At 41.2% G+C, this 21,675-nt stretch overlaps 1 protein-coding gene across 2 annotated transcripts in view; it reads right to left on the bottom strand.

The window, feature by feature from the left end:
• Nucleotides 1-21,675, bottom strand: part of Prdm10 (PR/SET domain 10) — a 113,075-nt gene that overhangs the window by 58,255 nt on the left and 33,145 nt on the right. For both annotated transcript variants that reach the window (XM_070038363.1, XM_070038364.1), the window contains exons 3-6: nucleotides 21,596-21,675; nucleotides 17,895-18,059; nucleotides 15,483-15,542; nucleotides 424-625 (exon numbers count right to left, since the gene is read on the bottom strand). The exon at nucleotides 21,596-21,675 is cut by the window's right edge and continues 110 nt beyond it. In XM_070038363.1, the coding sequence (XP_069894464.1) occupies nucleotides 424-625; nucleotides 15,483-15,542; nucleotides 17,895-18,059; nucleotides 21,596-21,664 (496 nt within the window). In that variant the 5' untranslated portion in view covers nucleotides 21,665-21,675. The remainder of the gene's footprint in view (nucleotides 1-423; nucleotides 626-15,482; nucleotides 15,543-17,894; nucleotides 18,060-21,595) is intronic.

Below are 21,675 nucleotides of genomic sequence, written 5' to 3'. Positions count from 1 at the left end.
AGTGGTAGAGCGCTTGCCTTGCATGCCTGAGGCCCTGGGTTTGATTCCCCAGCACCACATAAGCAAAAAGAAAAAAGCCGGAAGTGGCGCTATGGCTCAAGTGGTAGAGCGCTAGCCTTGAGCTGAAGAGCTGAGGGACAGCGCCCAGGCCCAGAGTTCAGGCCCCACAACCGGACCCCAAAAAAAAAAAAAACACACACAAAACCATGACTGACCAAAGAAAAAAAAAAAGAAGAAGAAGAAAAGAAAGAAAAGACAGATGGAAAGGAAGGAAGGAAGGAAGGAAGGAAGGAAGGGAGGGAGGAAGGAAGGAAGGAAGGAAGGAAGGAAGGAAGGAAGGAAGGAAGGAAGGAAGGAAGGAAGGAAGGAAGGAGGGAAGGAAGGAAGGAAGGAAGGAAGGAAGGAAGGAAGGAAGAGGCTTACACAAGTCATGGGGGTCAAAGGGCCGGGGTGGGTCTGGTTCCCAGTCATCCAGATCTGTGTCTTCACCATCTTCTTCCTCTTCATCATCAGTATCCTCATCTTCATCCTCATCCTCTTCATCTTTTGCCTCCAGTCTAGCAATGGGGTTCTGCAGCGTTGCCAAAGGATCGGAACCATCCACGCTCTCAATGGAAGGCAGCACCTGGCAATGCGCAGGCAGGTAATGAGACCAGCACATAAGTTTAAAGGACAAAGTGAATTGACACCTCTCCTAGTCATCTAGGACTCATGTGCATACAGAACAAAAACAGTCATGGTGAAATAGATTCTTCCTGCTAGCTCCTGTAAAGGCCCTGCAAAAATGGCTTCCATTTGTAGCTTTTAAGCTCAGTCCTCCCTCCTCCCCTTCTGGCCCGTATGATGGCAGGGCTGAAAAGAAATCCTATTTCTCTGTCCTTTGATACCAAAAGGCAGTTTAAATCCAACAAGATTCTATATCTTTGTTTTTCTTTTTTGGTATTGGTACTGAGGCTAGGGCCTGGGTGCACTCCTTTACCTGTTTTTTGATCAAGGCTAGCACTCTATCTCTTGATCCCCAGCTCCACTTTCAGCTTTTTGCTGGATAATTGGAGATAAAAATCTCCCTAAATTTCCAGCCCAGGCTAGCTTCAAACTGCAATCCTTAGATCTCAGTCTCCTGAGTAGCCAGAATTACAAGTGTAAGCCACCTGCATCGGACTAAGACCCCAGTATCTCTAAGATCTGTCTCTACCCCTTAACCTCAGGGTAACCCATGCTCCTCTTCTTGCTCCTCAAGCCTTCCCTGCCTCCCCAGGAATTTCCCAAGTAGTGTACAGGAACATAGATGGTGCTTTTTACATTGTCTCCTGGGGTATGAGTAGCATCTTAGTCTTCACATCTGAGCTAAATCTGTGGTGGGGATATTTCCTGCCCTTTCAGGCAGGCCACCACACAAGGGTGTGTCCTCTCCTTAATCACTTTGACTGTGTTTTCTTTGCGTGCGTTTGTGCGTGCGCATACATGCAGAATGCAGACTCACACATGCTAGTAAGTGCTCTATTGCTTAGCCACACTTCCATCCTTCCAACTTTATGTTTTTTTTTTTTTTTTTTGCGGGGGGGGGGGGTCGGTCATGGGGCTTGAACTCTGGGTTTGGGTGCTGTCCCTGTGCTCTTCAGCTCAAGGCGAGCGCTCTACCACTTGAGCCACAGAGCCACTTCCGGTTTTCTAATGGTTTATTGGAGATAAGAGTCTCATGGACTTTCCTGCCCGGGCTGGCTTTGAACCTGGCTTTGAACCACAATCCTCAGATCTCAGCCTCCTGAGTAACTAGGATTACAGGCGTGAGCCACCGGCGCCCCGCCCAACTTTACTTTTAAAACTGAAATAGCTACAATATGTGATTGATAAATTCGTAATGGTTGAGCTCCTCTTTCAAACACTTCAAAGTGGCTGAAGTTTAGGAAAGAAAGAGGTGCCTATTAGTTTCTTCATGAAGTCAGTCTGGTAAATAAGCTGTACTGGATGATGTATTAGATTACTGTTAATATTAGCTGATCAAATACACAGGCTGAAAATGGTCTGTAACTTACCAAGTTTTCCTGCTCCTCAAATGTGTTACAGGATTATATACTACCCTAGATTTTTTTTTCAATCTCATCCCTTCTGCTCCAAAGCTCATATATAGGTCATACTCAAGCCATGCACTCCTCCCAGTCAATAAATCAAACAAATATGCCACTACTCCCTTTTGTTTTCCTCTATTAGAATGCTCATCCCACACCAAACTTTTTTTAAAATCAGTACTGGGGTTTGAACTCTGGGCCTGGGCACTGTCCCTCAGCTCTTCAGCTCAAGGTGAATGCCCTATCACCTGAGCCATAGCGCCACTTCCGGTTTTCTGGTGGTTTATTAGAGATAAGAGTTTCATGGACTTTCCTGCCCAGGCCAGATTTGAACTGTGATCCTCAGATCTCAGCCTCCTGAATAGCTAGGATTGCAGTTGTAAGCCACCAGCACTCGGCCCACACCAATCTTCTAAATGCAATTTTTTTTTTGGGGGGGGGTCCGATCATGGGGCCTGAACTCTGGGCCTGGGCACTGTCCCTCAGCTCTTCAGCTCAAGGCTAGCACTCTACCACTTGAGCCACAGCGCCACTTCTGGCTTTTTTCTTTTTGCTTATGTAGTGCTGAGGAATCGAACCCAGGGCCTCATGCATGCAAGGCAAGCACTCTGAGCCACTTTTCCAGCCCCTCTAAATGCAATTATATTCAGTTTCCCAGTGAAACACCTCTGATGCCTCTAGGCCTCCCTTTTTCTCCTACAAGCCAGATTTCCATAAGCTATGAACCCCACTGCCTCACTAGATTGCAAGATCATTTTGGAACAGCCAATGACAGCTTTGTGAAATCCACATGTCCCATATTCACCTGTGCACTGGCCAGGAGCTAGGACTTTACTTTGAGATTAAGTAGGAAGCCTAACCATTCTATCATATGAATCGTATTTGATTACTCTAATCCATTCCTTCCTTTTTCACAGCTGAACTTTCAGCTCCCTTATCATCCCTGTATACATAGTGTATGTGCACACCAGCCTTGGGCTTGAACTCAGCCTGGGCACAGTCTCTGAGGTTTCTTTTTGCTCAAGGCTAGCATTCTACCACTTGAGCCACAGCTCCACTTCCAGATTTTTTTTTCTTTTTTCTTTTATGTGTAGTTAATTGGAGATAAAAGAGTCTCATGAACTTTTCAGCCTGGGTTGGCTCTGAACCAAGATCCTCAGATCTCAGACTCCTGAGTAGCTGGGATTACAGTTGTGAGCCACTGGTACCCTAGATCCCTTATCATCCTGTCTTCATTTCTTCCCTGGCCATTTCTTTTTATTTATTTATTTATTTATTGTGAAAATACTGTACAGAGGAGTTACAATTACATGGGCAAGATAATAAGTACATTTCTTATCAAGCATTGTAGCCTCCTCCTTTGTTTCCCCTTCCCATCCCTTCCCATCCTCCCCCTGTCTCCCCACCCAAGCCTTGGCCATTTCTATATTTGCCTGAATGAAGCTTTAGATTGCACTAGTACCTGTGTCAGCCATTGCTCTACTGCAAACTTGATTTGAACTGGCAGATAAGTAAAAATGCTGGATTCTTTTATTCCCTCACAGAGCACACAAAACATCTTCTCCCTCCTCAAGTCTTAAAAAGTTGATCTTTACTTAAATGGGGAATTTTGCATCTCTCCAGCAAATTTCATTTTATTATTTTTATCTGTTCTTTCGGTCTGCCAAGATCTTTTAGAATCTTGATTCTGACATCTCATACATGAGCCAACCAGTATAGCTTACTATCCAGTGCAAATAATCATCCACTTGTCTACCAGTTTACATTTTCCCAAAAGTCCATCTTGCCTCTCCAACGGCACCTCACTGAGCAGGCCATGGGCTCTGGAGGCAGATTTAGAATCAAATCCTGGCCCTAATACTTAGTAAGTTACTAAGCTCCTATGTTATATGTCTATGAAATAGACACACTAACACATACCACATTGGTTATTGTGAGAATTAAGTGAAACAATATGTACAAAAAGTAGTAGAATGTTTGACATTTAGTGTTCAGTGTCAATAAGAGATTACAAGTCCTCTCCTTTTCAGTACTGGGGATTGAACACTATGTATGCCAGGCAAGGGCTCTGCCACTGAGCTTTATTCACAGCCCTTGGTTTTTTGGAACAAGGTCTCACCATGTAGCACTCATTGTCCTCAACCTGGCTCTGCCTCTCAAGTGCTGCAATTACAAATGTGCACTATCATGCTTGGTGCGTATTGTGGGTCCTTTAAGGATCACTGTAACACTACATACTTGAATGACTTTAAAAGACAGGACTACTCACTGTTCACAATAGCCAAGATTTGGAAACAACCCAAATGCCCCACTACCGATGAGTGGATCCAAAAATTGTGGTATCTACATATAATGGAATATTATGTAGCCATTAGAAAGGACAAAATAATGGCATTTGCAGGGAAATGGATGGAAATAGATCAGATTTTTTTGAGCGAAGTAAGCAAAGAACAAAGAGACAAATGGCACATGGTCTCCTTGGTATGTGGATTCTAAAGCCAAAATACAAGAAGATATGGCAAACAGGACTCAAGAAACAAAGGACAGCTACCCATTTTGTCATATCATTGCTAAATGACTCCATGTTCTGGACCATATATATGGTAGATACATGCACACAACAGAGGGAAGCCAGGAGGAGGAACAGAATAAGTGGGAACAGCCCACACTAAGCAAAAGGAAAGAAATGCAAACATCACCTGATGTGGAATAAATAACTTCTAATGTCAAAGCTCATAGAATTCATAAACTGTATAGACCATGATAATGACAATTTGCTTTGTGAAAATTAAAATGTGTTTGTGACTCTAACTAAGTATCACTATTCCACAATATTGTGAAATATGTGAAATTTATGTAACCACCTAATCTCAATTAAAGAAAAAAAAGTGAGAGAAGGGATGGGTTAAGAGAGATGGGTGAACTACTAAATATCCCCATGCTACTGATCACATATATGGTATATAACATGTGAGCACCGTTATAGATTACAGACTGTGATAGACAATTTGCTCCAGGAAAGTTAGAATGAACTTGTGACTTTAAATGAGCATCATTATTCCACAATACTGTGAATTTCCGGAAATTATGTAATCACAATCAAAAAAAAAAAAAAAAAGAACCTCGGGGAAGGGAGGGAGGGAGGGGATGGTAGGGGGAAAACAATGGAGGGGGTAACAATGTTCAAGAGGAAGTGTACTCATTACCTCACTCATGTAACTGTAACCCTCTGTATAGTATCTTTACAATAAAAAAGAAAAATAAATAAATAATGTACAAAAGCAAAAAAAAAAAAGAGAGATGGGTGACAATACTGTCAGACACTCTGTACTAATTCATATACTGTTTTGTAAAATAGGAACTTCTTTGTACAACTAGTTAAAGATAATTAAAAAATTTAAAAATTTAAAAAAATAAATAAAAATAGGAAAAAAAGAAATTCTGCAATGTGATGTTTTATCATTAGATGAGCCTATATTTAGTTTTGTATTCTGGTTTATGCCTGATTTCCTGAGATGATTTTAATGAAAACTGCTCTTCACTCTCATTATTAAAAGTAAGACTCTCCAGATTTGTGTGTAAAAACCATTTTCAGAAATAAACTGAATAAAACATGGGTTAAATATAATTAAAGAAAAAAAAAGACAGGACTGCTGGAGCTGGGAAGGTGGCTCAGTGGTAGAGTGCTTGCCTTGCATGTATGAGGCCCTGGGTTCAATTCCTCAGCACCACATAAGCAGAAAAAGCCAGAAGTGGTGCTGTGGCTCAAGTGGTAGAACACGAGCCTTGAGCCTTGAGCTGAAGAGCTCAGTACCCAGGCCCAGAGTTCAGGCCCCACGACTGACAAAAACAAAAACAAAAACAAAAAACAGGACTGTTGAGCATGTAATAGATGTTCAATAGAGTAAGTTTGTTCAAATATACTTGGCCTTTATAGAAATGACGTCTTTCAGGCCAGGCACCAGTGGCTCATGCCTATAATCCTAGCTACACAGGAGGCTGAGATCTGAGGATCGAGGTTCAAAGCCAACCCAGGAATGAAAGTCCATGGGACTCTTATGTCCAATAAACCACCAGAAAACCGGAAGTGGCACTGTAGCTCAAGTGGTAGAGTGCTCGCCTTGAGCTAAAGAGCTGAGGGACAGTGCCCAGGCCCAGAGTTCAAGCCCCATGACCGACCAAAAAAATAAAGAAATAAAATAAAGAAAAAGAAATGACCTCTTTCTCCTTGGGTATGTAGAGGGACTCCTTATTGCTATTCACATATCCTTTCTATGTTGCGTATGTAAATCCAAAAACTTTATAAGAGATGGGGCCTAGGCTATGCTGCCTAGACAGACATGCATTTTTTTCTTAGTTTGGCAGTATTAGATACTGGTCCCAGAGCCTCATGCAGGCTAGACAAACGTTTACCATTGGGCTATATCCTCAGACTTTTATTTTCCCCATTTCTCAAGGCTTGGGCACTGTCTCTTTAAATTTTTCACTCAAGGTTGGTGCACTGTCATTTGAGCCATAGCTTCCCTTCCAGCATTTTGCCGGTTAATTGGGGATAAGAGTCTTATAGGCTTCCCTGACTTGGCTGGCTTCAAACTTCAATCCTCAAACCTCAGCCTCCTAAGTGGCTAGGATTGCAGATATGAGCCAACAGCACACAGCTACCAGATCTTTTTTATTTTGAGAAAATGTCTCAGTAAGTCACTCAGGCTAGTCTCAAATGTGTGCTCCTCCTACTTTAGCCTCCCAAGTAGGAATAGCTTGGACTGCAGGCATGACCCATTACACTCAGCATGTACATGTTTTAGCATTCATTCAACCTGAAGGGCCAGGTGTTTGTATCAAATTCTGCTTCTGGCCTCTCAGGAAGTCTTTCGTGGGAGGGCTACATTCTAGGACATTCTCCATCAGCTTCAACAAAAAAAGAATAAAATGCCTACTGCGGGCAAGGACTCTACAATGGATAGGATAGAGACTTCTGATCACGTGACTTCTTTGGCTCCTCCCCACATCCTGCCAGGAGGCAGCTGTTTTCCTACTCCTGTGGCAGAGCAGTTTATTGCCTGGCCCTTTATTCTAAACCATTTAAATCTAATGCCACAGTTAGTAAAGAATGTTATCACACATTTAACAAACCAAAGTATGCATACCCCTCTGTGTCTTATAAGTTCTTTATCTCTTGGCACAGCCAACCTAAAAGAATGAATCCAGCAGCTCAGAGTCATTCTAGTGAAGCTGTGATATTACTGTTTTGGCTTTTTGTTTTGTTTTGTTTTTCCCCCCTCAACACAGGCTGTTAAAGGGCTCTTGTACAGAAGCTTGCTGCTGGCTTCTAGCCACTGCTGGAAAACCAGACATCAAAATCATCCCAACCTTCGCTTCCTCCTGCCCTGCTGCAGCACTCCTAAAAAACTGGCACAAGCAAGACTCCAAGGTTTCCACATTATCTTTAAGGTCTAATACTACAGCAGAGTGGGACCTCTAACAGAATCACAAGAGCTACTGTTGAAAAGGAATAAAAATGTTAACGGTATCATTTCTAGATAAGAATGGTAGATTTCTACCCAGCACAGACCTAAGCACACAGCTTGCTGCATGGCAAATTATTTACCTAATTCAAACTCAACTGACATTTACTGAGTACTAGGCATACATTTAAATTCCTCTGAGGCCATATGTTAATCACATAACTCCTAAGTGGCAAAATGAGATTCAAAGTCTGCCTCTGCCCTGCTTTTCCACTATGTCATAATGGCCCCTTTGGAATTCAGTCAATTTGAAGAGGACACTGAGAAAGTAAACAGCCCCCACTGCCCAACCATGCATCCTGAATGCCAGGGCACATGCTCCTAAGGTAACAGCCAGGCAGTGGGTAGGTACACAACTGTGTGCTGATTCTACTCAGAGGAAAAGGAGAAATGAAATGTTTTAGTCCTGCTCACTGTGTCATGTACAACCAAACACAATGAAAGGGGGGAAAACTGGTCAAACCTATGGTGTACTTTCTCCTTCCCACTTAATGCGGCATCTGTAATTATTTCCAAAACTACACAATGCATTTCAGGATTCAATTTATGTAGGAGGTAAAATAGGAGCCACTGCACTAGACAGCAGTAAGCATGACAGACTGTTTCTCAGTTCCTACTGAGAACAGTTCTCAAAGCAACATATTTTCTTCTCACTATGTGGGGAGCCACAGATGAGACTAAGAATCTCTATCTGAAACCGTGTTGCCTTTTTTCCCAAGGAACAAATGCACACATGAAAAGGACTCTAAACAGATCTTGTCACCAGTAAAGACAATTGAAAATAAATCTTTTTTTTTTTGGGGGGGGGAGGGAATATTGAAAAGAAAAATGTAACAATCATCTAGGTTAAACCTTCATCTCAACTTTCTATCCAGAATTTATCCAGGTCACTGAGTTAAAGTGACAGCCACCGAGGTGTGAGAGAAGTAAAAGCTCTGCTGCTTGAAAGGAAACTGAAATTAAGAAAGATGCAGGGCATATGGGGTGCAGCTCAGTGGTACAATATGTGTTTAATACAAGAGAAGCCCTGGGTTCAATCTCAAGCTTCAAAACTAGAAGAGGGAGAAAGGGAGGGAGGGAAAAAAATGGAAAGGAGAAAGAGCGAAAGACAGTAAATGGCTATGTGCATCTGATCATATAAAATAATATTAATTAAAATGAGCTCCAGGAAAGGAAATGAGGTTTTTTTTCTTTGTTGTTGTTTTTGTTTTCTTTTCTTTGTGACTTGTTTGTTCATTTATCTCGTTAAGGGCGGCAGAGTCCCAGAAATGGAAGGCCAAAGGGTAAACACATGCAGCAGAGGGACTCTCTAGACACGAAGTTGAAAATGAACTATACAATTTGTGCTTGAGAGGGCTGGGAAGGTGGCTCAGTGGTAGAGCACTTGCCTTGCATGCATGAGGCCCTGGGTTCGATTCCTCAGTACCACATAACCAAAAAGAAAAAAAGTCGAAAGTGGCGCTGTGGCTCAAGTGGTAGAGCGCTAGCCTTGAGCTGAAGAGCTGAGGGACAGCGCCCAGGCCCAGAGTTCAGGCCCCACGACCGGACCCAAAAAACAAAAACAAAAACAATTTGTGCTTGAGGATGGGAGGGGAAATACTGAAAACAAGAGAGTGAAGGGGTGACATTGTCCAAAAAGAAATGTACTGTGGTGGGGTGCTAGTAGCTCACACTTCTAATCCTAGCTACTCAGGAGGCTGAGATCTAAGCATCAAGGTTCAAAGGCAAACAGGGCAAAAAAGTCCGTGAGACTCTTATCCAATTAACCATTAGAAAACGTAAGTGGAACTGTGGCTCAAGGTGGCCAAATGCTGGCCTTAAACAAAAGAGCTGAGGGACAGTCCTCAGGCCCTAAGTTGAAGTCCCACAACCAAAAAAAAAGAAAGAAAAAGAAACGTAATCTTTATCTGACATATGTAACTGTAAACCCCTCTGTACATCACCTTTTTAATAACAATTTAATTTTTTTGCCAGTCCTGGGGCTTGAACTCAGGGCCTAGGCACTGTCCCTGAGCTTCTTTTGCTCAAGGCCAGCACTCTATCACTTGAGCCACATTGCCACTTCCAGCTTTTTCTGTTTGTGTGGTACTGACGAATGGAACCCAGGGTTTCATGCGTGCTAGGCAAGCATTCTACACTAAGCTACATTCCCAGCCCCTTAATCTTTTTTTTTTTTTAAGAGAACAAGGGGAAAGAGGAAGGGAAAAGGGAAGGGAAATTAGGAAGGGAGAAAGGGAGGGAAAAAGAGGGAGATGAATAAACAACAACAAAAAAAGAGGATGGTTGAATATCAGTGGTTCTCACCTGTAATCCTAGCTACTCAGAGGCTGAGCTCTGAGGCTCTCTACTCAAAGCCTGCCAAAGCAGGAAAAGTCCTTGGGATTTCTCTCCAATTAACCAGCAAAAGGTAAAAGTGGAACTGCCCTAGAGTCCTAGCCTTGAGTGAATAAGCTGGGATGGCACCCAGGCCCTAAGTTCAAGCCCCAGTACCATCCCAAGGGAGGGCAAGGGGAAAGTATGCTAAGCCAACAATAATGTCTTCCAATGCTAAGATTCATGGAGCTCTCTGAATACAACTTTCTTTTCACACAACACATAAAAGAAGCAGATTGTTTCTGAAGACTGAAGAAGATGAAGGGCCCTTTGAGGTGTAAATGGTAACACAACCATTAATTAAAGCAGTGCCTTACTATTAAAACAACAAAATAGCATTCTGCTTATCAGATTGGCAAAATCTAAAAAGAATGTAGTGTGGCAAGGGTGTGTGACATTCTCCTGTAAGGAAGTTAGTAAAAGAAATATCAATTTCGGGGCTGGGAAGGTGGCTCAGTGGTAGAGCGCTTGCCTTGCATGCCTGAGGCCCTGGGTTCGATTCCTCAGCACCACATAACCAAAAAGAAAAAAAGCCGGAAGTGGCGCTGTAGCTCAAGTGGTAGAGCTCTAGCCTTGAGCTGAAGAGCTGAGGGACAGCCCCCAGGCCCAGAGTTCAGGCCCCACAACCGGACCCAAAACAACAACAACAACAACAACACAACAACAAAAAAGAAATATCAATTTCTTCGCTACCCAAAAGCAATTTAGAAAATGTGAGCAAAATAGTTTTCCTAAGCCAATCATGGTGGTACATACCTGTGATCTCAGCACTTAGAAGGCAAAGGCAGTAGGACCTTAAGTCTGACAGATCAGCCTGGGTTATATACTAAGAGTTCCAGACTAGCCTAGGCTATTAGCAAAGCCCTGCCTCAAAATAATAAAAAGGAAAAAAATTGCTTTCCTGTATATATATCAAATGAAGAGAATAATATAATAGACCTAATATATTCATCATTCAGCCTCAACCTCAACTATCAAATGGTCAATCTTATTTCAACTAATCTCCTATTCTCTTTCTTTCACACAGGTTATTTTGAACATTTATAGTGACAATTAAAAAAAAAACCTAGATGTTATACATCTGCACAAAATTTAAGCACATTATCTCTAAAAGAAAATGACTTTTATATTTATACATTATAATGCCTAAAAGATAAACCATCCTGTGTGAGGGAAGGGGTGACATTGCCCAAAAAGAAATGTACTCCTACCTGACTTATGTAACTGTAATTCCCTTGTACATCACTTTTTGTTATTGTTGTTGTTGGTCGTGGGGCCTGAACTCTGGCCTGGGCGCTGTCCCTCAGCTCTTCAGCTCAAGGATAGCGCTCTACCACTTGAGCCACAGCACCACTTCTAGCTTTTTCTGCTTATGTGGTGCTGAGGAATCGAACCCAGGGCTTCATGCATGCAAGGCAAGCACTCTACCACTGAGCCACCTTCCCAGCCCCTGTACATCACTTTTATGAGAATAAAATTTTTTTTAAAGATTAGCCATCCTCTAGTATTATCAAATATTCCCAACTGTCCTTTTTTTTCACATTAAGTTTATTCAAATTAAGATGCAAACAAGAGCCATATATTGCACCCCTGCTTTATCCCTGAAGTCTCCTTTAATTAATCTCTGTTAACTTCCCCTGCCTCTCCTTTGCCCTTGAGGTTTATTTGTGTCAGGGGTTGGGGCAGATCAGAGGTTACAGTGATGTAGCTCAGTAGTAAATACTTAGCATGTATAGGATACCCTGGTTTCAGTCCCAAACACACAGAAAACCAAAAACAACAAATAACAATAACAAATAACAAATAACAAATGATAATTACTTATCCTAGAGTTTCTTATAGGCTAGATTTTGACAATTGCATTCTAGTGCAACTTTTAACCTGTTCTATTCATCTACCATGCTTCCTCTAAATTGGCAGTGGAATCTATAGATGCAATCAGACTTGTGAATACTTCCCATCTGGCACGGGGGAAGAGGGCACATCTGACACCAGAAGGCATATAGTAAATGGCTATCAGATTAGTCATAAATGGCTAGCAGATTAGTTAACAGGTTAAATTGCTACCATCCTACTCTATCATGTCATTATAAAGTTTTTCATCACCTATTACAGATGTTTTCAGACTGTATGGATAATCACTGCCTAGATCCATATTTCACTAGAGGATCTGAATGGTGCCATAGCTACTAGTTGAAATTCTTCTATAAAGACATTGCCCTAACTGGGTGTCTGTGGCTCATGCCTGTAATCCGAGCTACTCAGGAAGTTGAGATCTGAGGATGGAAGTTTGAAGCCTGCCAGGGCAGGAAGGTCTGTGAGACCCTTATCTCCAATTAATCACAGAAAAAGCCAGAAATGGCACTGTAGCTCAAGTGGTAGAATGCTAGCCTTGAGCAAAAGGAGCCTAGGCCCAGAGTTTAAGCCCCAAATCTGGCAAAAAAATAAAAATAAAATTTAAAAGACACTACCCTCATGAAGTAATTGATGAGGTACTCCAGGGAGAAGGCTAGTCGCTTTCTCTTCATTCACCAGTTTTCAGAACAATGTGGTGGTCTCTGGCATCCTGAGTTATCTTTTTTAATTAGTATGAATGTAAAAGTACTTTATTCTATTGAACAAACTGACTGGTCAAATTGTAATATTTTGCCCCTTCAAGTGAAATTTTGAGTTCCTTACACAGGACTCTGTAAGTTTTCAGGACCTCCCCACATTCTGTGAAGACAAGATGTTCCAAATTTGTGTTATATACTTGTTGCTCTTGTGAGATAAAGTTGCCTTTTTTTGTCAAACTTAAGTGCTTCTGTCTTGTATATTGATTTTTTATACTGTTATTTCCTGGTATTTGCTCTTTGACTTCAATCGTAACTATTATCTGTACTGTTTGTGTCAAAGGAGTTAAAAGAATAAATTGTAATTACCAGGTATGCTGCTTATGACCAGCTAGCCAAATTAGGGAGATAATTCTTTTTTTTTTTTTTTTTTTTTGGGTCCCGTCATGGGGCCTGAATTCTAAGCCTGAGCACTGTCCCTCAGCTCTTCAGCTCAAGGCTAGCACTCTACCACTTGAGCCACAGCGCCACTTCCAGCTTTTTTCTTTTTGCTTATGTGGTGCTGAGGAATCGAACCCAGGGCCTCAGGCATGCAAGACAAGTGCTCTACCACTGAGCCACCTTCCCAGCCCCTCAAAGGAGTTGTTGTTTTTTTTTAATGCAACTATTAAGTGTACAATAAAAAAGAATAGGGCCACACACACCTTTTTTTTTTTTTTTTTTTTTTTTTTGGCCAATCACGGGGTTTGAACTCTGGGCCTGAGCGCTGTCTCTTAGCTCTTCAATTCTACCACTTGAGCCACAGTACCACTTGTGGTTTTCTGGTAGTTTATTGGAGATAAGAGTCTTATGGACTTTCATTCCCGGGCAGGCTTTGAACCACGATCCTCAGATCTCAACCTCTTGAGTAGCTAGGATTACAGGCATGAGCCACTGTCACCAGGCAAGACCCCTTTTGAGTGGGAGCTTTCCACTAACCTCAACTGTTGGAGAAAGAGAGAGACAGGGAGACAGAGAGATAGAAAGAGAGAGAGGGAGGAAGGAAGGAAGGAAGGAAGGAAGGAAGGAAGGAAGGAAGGAAGGAAGGAAAGAAAGAAAGAAAGGAAGAAAGAAAGAAAGAAAGAAAGAAAGAAAGAAAGAAAGAAAGAAAGAAAGAAAGAGAAAGAAAGAAAGAAAGAAAGAAGGAAGGAAGGAAGGAAGGAAAGAAAGAAAGAGTGAGTTTCCTGCCTGGGCTGCCTTTGAACCTCAATCTTCAGATCTTAGCCTCCTGAGTAACTAGGATTTTTACATGTGTAAGCCACCAGCATCTGGCTTCTATGCTTTTATTTAAAAAATTATTGTTATTATAAAGATTATATACAGAGGGGTTACAGTTTCATAAGTCAGGTAAAGAGTGCATTTTTTTTTTGGACAGTGTCACCCCTTCCCTTGCTCTCCTAGTTTTTCCCTCCCATCCCCACCCCCAAGCTGTATAGTTCATTTTCAACATAGTGTCTAGTGAGTACCACTGCTGCATTTGTTTACCCTTTGTCCCTCCACTTCTGTGCCCCCCCTTTTTCTCCCAAAGACAGATAAATGGACAAACAACATAAAAGGAAAAGAAAACAAAAACAGCAAAAAATGAAAAAAAAACCCTCTTGTTTCCATCTCCTGGGGTTCATTTTGATAAATATTTTATGATACACATAGGCATTGTGCTTTTGTAGTTTATGCTTATTTTTTTAAGCCTCATTGACAAATCCCTTTCTATTACCACTATTCCAATAAATACTGAGTATAATATTTTAGAATTATGTTACACTATGCTTTGCTTTGTTTTTACTGAAGGAACTAGAGAATGTTCTCTTTTTTTTGGGGGGTCTGGTCGTGGGACCTGAACTCTGGGCCTGGGCACTGTCCTTCAGCTCTTCAGCTCAAGGCTAGCGTAGAGAATGTTCTTAGCACATAAAAAACTGGAAAAAGCTGGGCACGGGTGGTTCATGCCTGTAATCCTAGCTACTCAGGAGGCTGAGATCTGAGGATCATAGTTCAAAGCCAGCCGAGGCAGGAAAGTCAGTGAGACTCTTATCTCAATAAACTACCAGAAAACTGGAAGTGGTGCTGTGGCTCAAGTGGTAGAGCCTTGAGCTGAAGAGTTGAGGGACAGCGCCCAGGCCCAGAGTTCAAGACCCACAACCAAGGAAAAACAAACAAACAAGCAAACTGGAAAAGAGAGAGGAGAAGGCATGACATTGTCCAAAAAGAAATGTATTCTTTACATGACTTACGTAACTGTAACCCCTCTGCACATCACCTTTATAATAACAATTGAAAATATTTTTTTAAAAAAGAAACAAGCATTTTGCCAGGTACCAGTGGTCTACTCCTGTAATCCTAGCTACATAAGAGGCTGAAATGTAAGGATTGCAGTTAGAAGTCAGCCCTGGTAGGAAAGTCCTTGACACTCTTATCTCCAATTAATCACTATAAAAGCAGGAAGTAGAAGTGTGGTTCGAGTGGTAGAGTGCTAGCCTTAAGCACAAAGGTTCAGGGAGAGTACTTAGGCCCTCCCTGAGTTCAAGCCCCAGAACCAGCACCAAAAAAAAAAAGGAAAGGGGGAAGGGAAAAAGAAAGATAAAAGGGAAGGGAAGAAATAAGCATTCTGAAGCCAAGAGCTGGTGGCTCACACCTGTAATCTCAGCTACTCAAGAGGCTGAGATGTAAGGACATGGATCAAATCCATCCAGGGCACGAAAGCTCAGGGACAGTGCCCAGGCCCTGAGTTCAAGCCCCACAATTGGCACTAAAAACAAAAGCAAAATAAAACAAAATAAAATAAAACAAGCATTCTGAGATAGAATAAGCAAACAGTAGAAAGACATCCATGGAACACAGCTATACAATATTATCCCCCCCCTCTTCCCCTCCCTCCGTCCCCCCCCCTCCCCCCCTCACAACAAAAAGATCCCAGGACTAGCTCTTACCTGCTGAGCTGTAGCATCCTGTTGGACATAGGCTACCTGGCTTGGGTCTGTAAACAAAGTCTAGACAGAAAAAAAAAAGTCAGAGAAACAAAACTATATATATATGTGTGTGTATGTGTATGTGTATGTATGTATGTATGTATATATATATATATATATATATATATATAAGAAAAGTTAGCTCACATTATAGCTGGTAATTGTTCATTAATACAGAATATAAAGGTTGAAATCTTACATCTGGCTAAAGGCCTTCATTCAGATGGCTCAAAAGAGACTGTATAAGCCAACCATGCCAATGGCTAATATTTCAATATTGTACTCTTTTTTGTTTTTGTTTTTTGGTTTTGTTTTTTGTCAGTCATGGGAGCTGAACTCTGGGCCTGGGCACTGTCCCTCAGGCTCTTCAGCTCAAGACTAGCTCCTTACCACTTCAGCACAGTGCTACTTCCGGCTTTTTTTTTTTTTTTTTTGCTTATGTGGTGCTGAGGAATAGAACCCAGGGTCTCATGCATACGAGGCAAGTACTCTACCACTGAGCTAACTTCCCAGTCCAATATTGTACTCTTAAGCAAAGCCTATCTTGAGACTGAATGTTACAACTAATTAGGGAAACATGTCATGAAAACATAATAAACTGTCTGAGCAACAGTACATACATTCACATTAAAGATACTCACAAGGAATTGTGATAGAGTGAAAAATTGATGGACATACACAAACATACAGAAGAGGATTATAAACATAAGATTTATTCCTCTTTAGAATATAAACATGTCTCTCTCTCCCTCCTCCTCTTTCTCCTCCTCCTCTTCTTCTTCCTCTTCTTCCTCCTCTCCTCCTCCTCCTCCTCCTCTTTCTTCTTCTTTTGTCCATTGTGGGGCTTAAACTCAGGGTCTTGACAATGTCCCTGACCCTCTTTGTGCTCAAGTTGTATAGTTCATTTTTAACAGTGTATAGTGAGTACCACTGATGCATTTGTTCACCTGTTATTATTGTCTATTTGTAATAATTAGGTTTTTTTTTTAAATTAACTACTGACTTTATCACAAAAGAATCAATGAGACCTTAGTTTATGTTCCTTCTACTTTTGTTAAAAAACAGTGTTTAGCGGGGTGCTGGTAGCTCATACCTATAATCCTAGCTACTTAGGAGGCTGAGATCGGATCGCAGTTCGAAGCCAGCCTGGGCAGAAAAGTTGGTGAGGCTCTTATCTCCAATAAATTACTCAGAAAAAAAAAGCCAGAAGTGGTACTGTGGCTCAAGTGATAGAATGCTACCCTTGAGCATAAAGAGGCTCAGGGACAGCACCCAGGCCCTAAGTGCAAACTCCATGAATGGAGTGGGGGTGGGGAGAGAGGAGACAATAAACTAAACTAAAAAGGAAACATTTTCAAAAATATTATAGCCAGGCTGGGAAGGTGGCTCAGTGGTAGAGCGCTTGCCTTGCATGCTCAAGGCCCTGGGTTCGATTCCTCAGCACCACATAAGCAAAAAGAAAAAAGCTGGAAGTGGCGCCGTGGCTCAAGTGGTAGAGTGCTAGCCTTGAGCTGAAGAGCTGAGGGACAGTGCCCAGGCCCAGAGTTCAGGCCCCACGACTGGACCCAAAAAAAAAAAAGATTATAGCCAAAGGGGCTGGGAAGGTGTCTCAGTGATAGAGTGCTTGCCTTGCATGCATGAGGGCCCTGAGTTCAATTCCTTGGCACCACATAACCAGAAAAAGCCAGAAGTGGTGCTGTGGCTCAAGTGGTAGAGTGCTAGCTTTGATCTGAAAAGCTGAGGGACAGCATCAAGGCCCAGAATTCAGGCCCCATGACCAACAAACACACACACAAAAAATATTATAGCCAAAGTAAATCATATTGATACATATTGTGGCTAAACATGAAGATGGCATAAAGGAACTCACTGAAAGCTATTGAATAATAAAGGTAGGGGGAACATAACAAGACAGGGTAATCTGATTAAAGTACAATATATGCATTGTGAAATACTACAGTAAAACCCTTTTGTATAATTAATATACACTAAAAATCATGACAGGAATATATAACAGACTAAGCTTGGTGGTCGGTACCAGAGGGAGGAGGGAGAGTGTACACATTTTACAGTAAACACCTTGGCTCTGTTATGGTCCTATAAATCAGAAAGTTATTAATAAATGGTAAGTGATAAACTAGCCAGTAGGCACTGGAGCGAAAAGGTGAGATGAGACCAGTGTTCTAATTCCTTAGTGCCCTTTATTTAGATACATGAACCACCTCTTCCTCTACCAAGTTCTATAAGCTCCTTGAGAACACAAATCTTACCTGGATATTTTCTGACATCAGCATCTAGCATTAGGACAGGCAAAGAGCAAACAGTAGCTGGTGAATGAATGAATGAGCAAATTAAAAACAATGCTTTACGTGCCTGTGCAGCTTCCACAGGATGGATGTATACCAGTGTGTGTTCTGGACCATCCACTGATGTGTAGGAGGTACCATCTGCCGTGTACACCACCTGCTGTGGTGGACGAACCTGGTCATCAGTGTAGACTATCTGAGCCACAGTTCCAGCATCCGGAACAAAGTGCACCTGGGGTGAGAAAACAGGTGATGTAGCAGCTATTCTCAGAAAACAAAAACAATTTCACAAAGGCATATAGTTAACGAAACACACTTGAGCCTCTGAAACATCCCCAGTGGAAGAGAAATGTGATGTGCCTTCATTCATTCTGTGCTAGAGGCTGGGAGGCAGGATGGCAAGGATTCTGTCACTGACTTACTGCTTAACATTAGGTCACTGACTTGAACTCCTTCCTTCAAATGTCTAATGCAGATAAGCCCTTGGGAGTGATGAGAGGGTGGTTAACTGATCCTAGAAAAGTGACCACAAATTTCTGCATGACACCACCACAAAAATACAAAATTATGTATTATTCTGCAATGTGAAAAAACAAATGTGTCAAGACTCAAAAACCAATTGCTCTCAACACATTACAAAAATTCTGGCCGGGTGCCAGGGGCTCACACCTATAATCTTAGCTACTCAGAAGGATGAGATCTAAGGAAATCAGTTCAAAGCCAACCAGGGAAAGAAAGACTGTGAGACTCTTTATCTCCAATAAACTACTCAGAAAAATCCAGAAGTGACACTGTGGCTCAAATGGTCAAGCACTAGTATTGAGTACAAAGAGGCTAAGGGATAGCACCCAGGCCCTGAGTTCAAGCCCTAGGGCTGATTTAAAAAAAAAAAAAATCCATTTTCTGCCAGGCACTGGTGGCTCATACCTATAATCCTAACTACTCAGAAATCAGAGATCTGAGGATTACAAAGCCAGCAGATACACGTAAGTCTGTGAGACTCACTATTACCTCCAGTTAACCACCAAAAGTCCAGAAATGGATTTGGCTCAAGTGGTAGCCTTGAGCAAAAAGGCTAAGTGAAAGTACCAAGATTCTGAATTCAAGCACTAGTACCAGCATATAGAAAAAATCTGCTTTCTAATGAACTATGTTGCAGCAGACATATTAAAATAAGGTCATGTTCTTTCTTACAGGTTATTTCATACTCCAAGGCCATACAAGGGGCATCTGAGGAAATGTCTGCTGAATCACGAAGTACAACCAAACTCTTCCTTTCTAGCTGGACAAGAAACAGGCAGCCCTAATGAAATACTTTCAAGAGGTTCTGGACAACTACTAAAGCTGTCACCAAAGTAAATAATTTTGTACCTTTCAACTTAAAAAATCTTAAAAGTAGATACTGAGTTTTATAAAATGCTTTCTGAGTGGTTGGCTTGAGAGAGGATTGCATTTCAGAAGCTGCCGCTTGGCACATGGCCTAATGCCTGATATGGAAGGCTCTCTTGCAGATGAACAAAGTACACATTTAGGAAAGAAATAATTTATGTGCTGGTATTGAAGTTAGGTACTCTTAGGTTGGAATTCTTATTGCTCTACTGACTTAGCATTGGACTTTTTTTTCCTCCCTGATTGGCAGTACTAGGGTTTGAACTCAGAACCTCCACTTGCTACTCTGGTACAATGCCACTAAGCAGTACCTCCCACTGAGTTTTCCACTTGATATTTTTAGGAAATGGTCACACTTTTCAAGCTTGTGCCTGAGTTGTGACCTGCCTACTTTAGGCTTCCAGTTGTTGCTGGGGTGACTGGATATCCTCTCAATGGAAACAGAGTCTCCCAGACTTTTCTAACCAAGCTGGCCTGGAACCATCATCTTGGGGTGACAGGGTGCATACCATTGTGCCCAGGTATAGATTAAGAAGGGGTTTCGGGAACTTTTCTGACTGGGCTGGTCTCAAATCATGATCCTTCCATCTTTAGACTCTCACTCTCACATTAGAGGTGTGTGCCAGCAGCACCTGGCTAGACCTAACCTTTTAAATGTCAGTTTTCTCCAGTAGGAAATAAAGAGTCTGAAAATGATATAAACTAACTTAATCCCCAAGATGGTGGGGGGGAGGCCAGGGGAAGAGAAGAGCTTAGAGACCAGATATAATAATCAAGCACCAAAGAAATATAACTACCTTCACTGAAATACTAAACCTTTTCTTTAGCCTCTATATACATTTGATTTTCCAAGAAGATAAAGTTTATATATTGGGAAAATTAGGCTCAAAACATATTTTCAATTTTCATTGTCATTAAGAAAATTTTGTGACTTTTAGATTTATATTTCCATGACTCAAGATTTGGCCACTGACATCAAAGCTTCGAACTAATATCAATGCTTAAAAAAAGTGCCAGGGGTATAGCTCCAATAATAGAGTGCTTGCCTAGCATGCAAGAAGTTCAATCCCCAGTAGTTTTTGTTTTTGGTTTTTTTTTAAAGAAAAAAAAGAAGAAAAGAAAAAGCATTACCTCAAAAGATGAGACATTCAAGCCTTCCTCACTCAGATTCTGCAAATAAGAGTTTGCAGAATCAGGATTCCTGGCTATGAGCAGAAATGACTAGAAAGAAAAGGTCTCATAGGGTTCCTGATCTCACCTTTCTATTGTCTGGTTACCAACAGATGGGGGTCCTGGTCACAGACAGCATTGCAACCAGATTTTCTTGGTTTTGCCTTTTGTTAAATAAGATATACCAAAATAGATAACTTCAGGAAAGTGTACTTCACAATGGTTTATTTGAGAACCAAAGCAATGTTCTCCATTAATCTGCAAACATCTCTGGTATTGTTTTATTGTTATTATCATTATTATTGTTACAAAGGGTTTTCATTGTTACATCATTATTTCTAGCATTGTTATTGTTACATCATTATTTCTAGCACTGCTTTTTTTTTAAAGTTTGCAGACTGAAACTTTAAATTCATACCAGATGATCAATTTTACCAATTATCATATTTATATTGCTTAAATGAAATAAGATATGCGTATTTAAATGTTTCAAGATTAACTTCCTGATTTTGGTAATAGTGCTATGGTGATGTTCTAATGAAAAATTAAATTAAAAACTTTACATATATCATCCTAATGTGCAAAAACAATTATATTTTAGTCAAATACAAATCACAGCTTGTTATGACTGTTAACTCATCCTAACACTCAAATCCATTAAAAAAAAAATGCTAAGACTTGCCTTTGCTAAGGCAGCTGGTTCTGAGAGCAATTCAAAAACCAGAGCTCATCTCTGACAGTAGCATTTGAGTAAGAGTCTAAACTGGTGATTCAGAACAGGACAACTTGTCCTTAGAGGTTTATATACTAAACTTAAAAAGGAAAGGCCACTCACATTATAAAGATAGCTTGTACTTTATTACTCACTTAAAAAAATCAAAACCACATACTAGATAACATCAAAGCAACCAACAATTGTTTGAATTTTCAGGACCAATAGCATAAAATAAGGCAGAGTCATCAAGTCAGCTCTGACAGAAAGCTACAGAAAAGGTGACACCTACGGATGGTGAATAAGTTCTAACTCAGTGAACCACTGGAGCATTCAAAGTACGGAAACATTTCCTAATCTTTACATGCAAAGTTCTTCACACTGGCTCCCTCCCAACCACTCAATATTATAGAGGAGGCCTTATTTCTCTAGCGGCCAGCAAACTACCCTACCAAAACACTTTTAAGAACAGCAAGTGGAAAAAGACCACCCTTCACCTGTGTAGCATTCTGCTCATGCTCTGCAGACGTCTGCCACACATGAGAGCTTCCATCCTTGGCATCCATTGTCTCCCTGC

This window comes from Dipodomys merriami, unplaced genomic scaffold, assembly GCF_024711535.1.
Source record: "Dipodomys merriami isolate MVZ:Mamm:240054 unplaced genomic scaffold, mDipMer1.0.p SCAF_29, whole genome shotgun sequence".
NCBI classification, from domain to species: domain Eukaryota; kingdom Metazoa; phylum Chordata; class Mammalia; order Rodentia; family Heteromyidae; genus Dipodomys; species Dipodomys merriami.
This window is presented reverse-complemented; position numbering and strand designations above follow the sequence as displayed.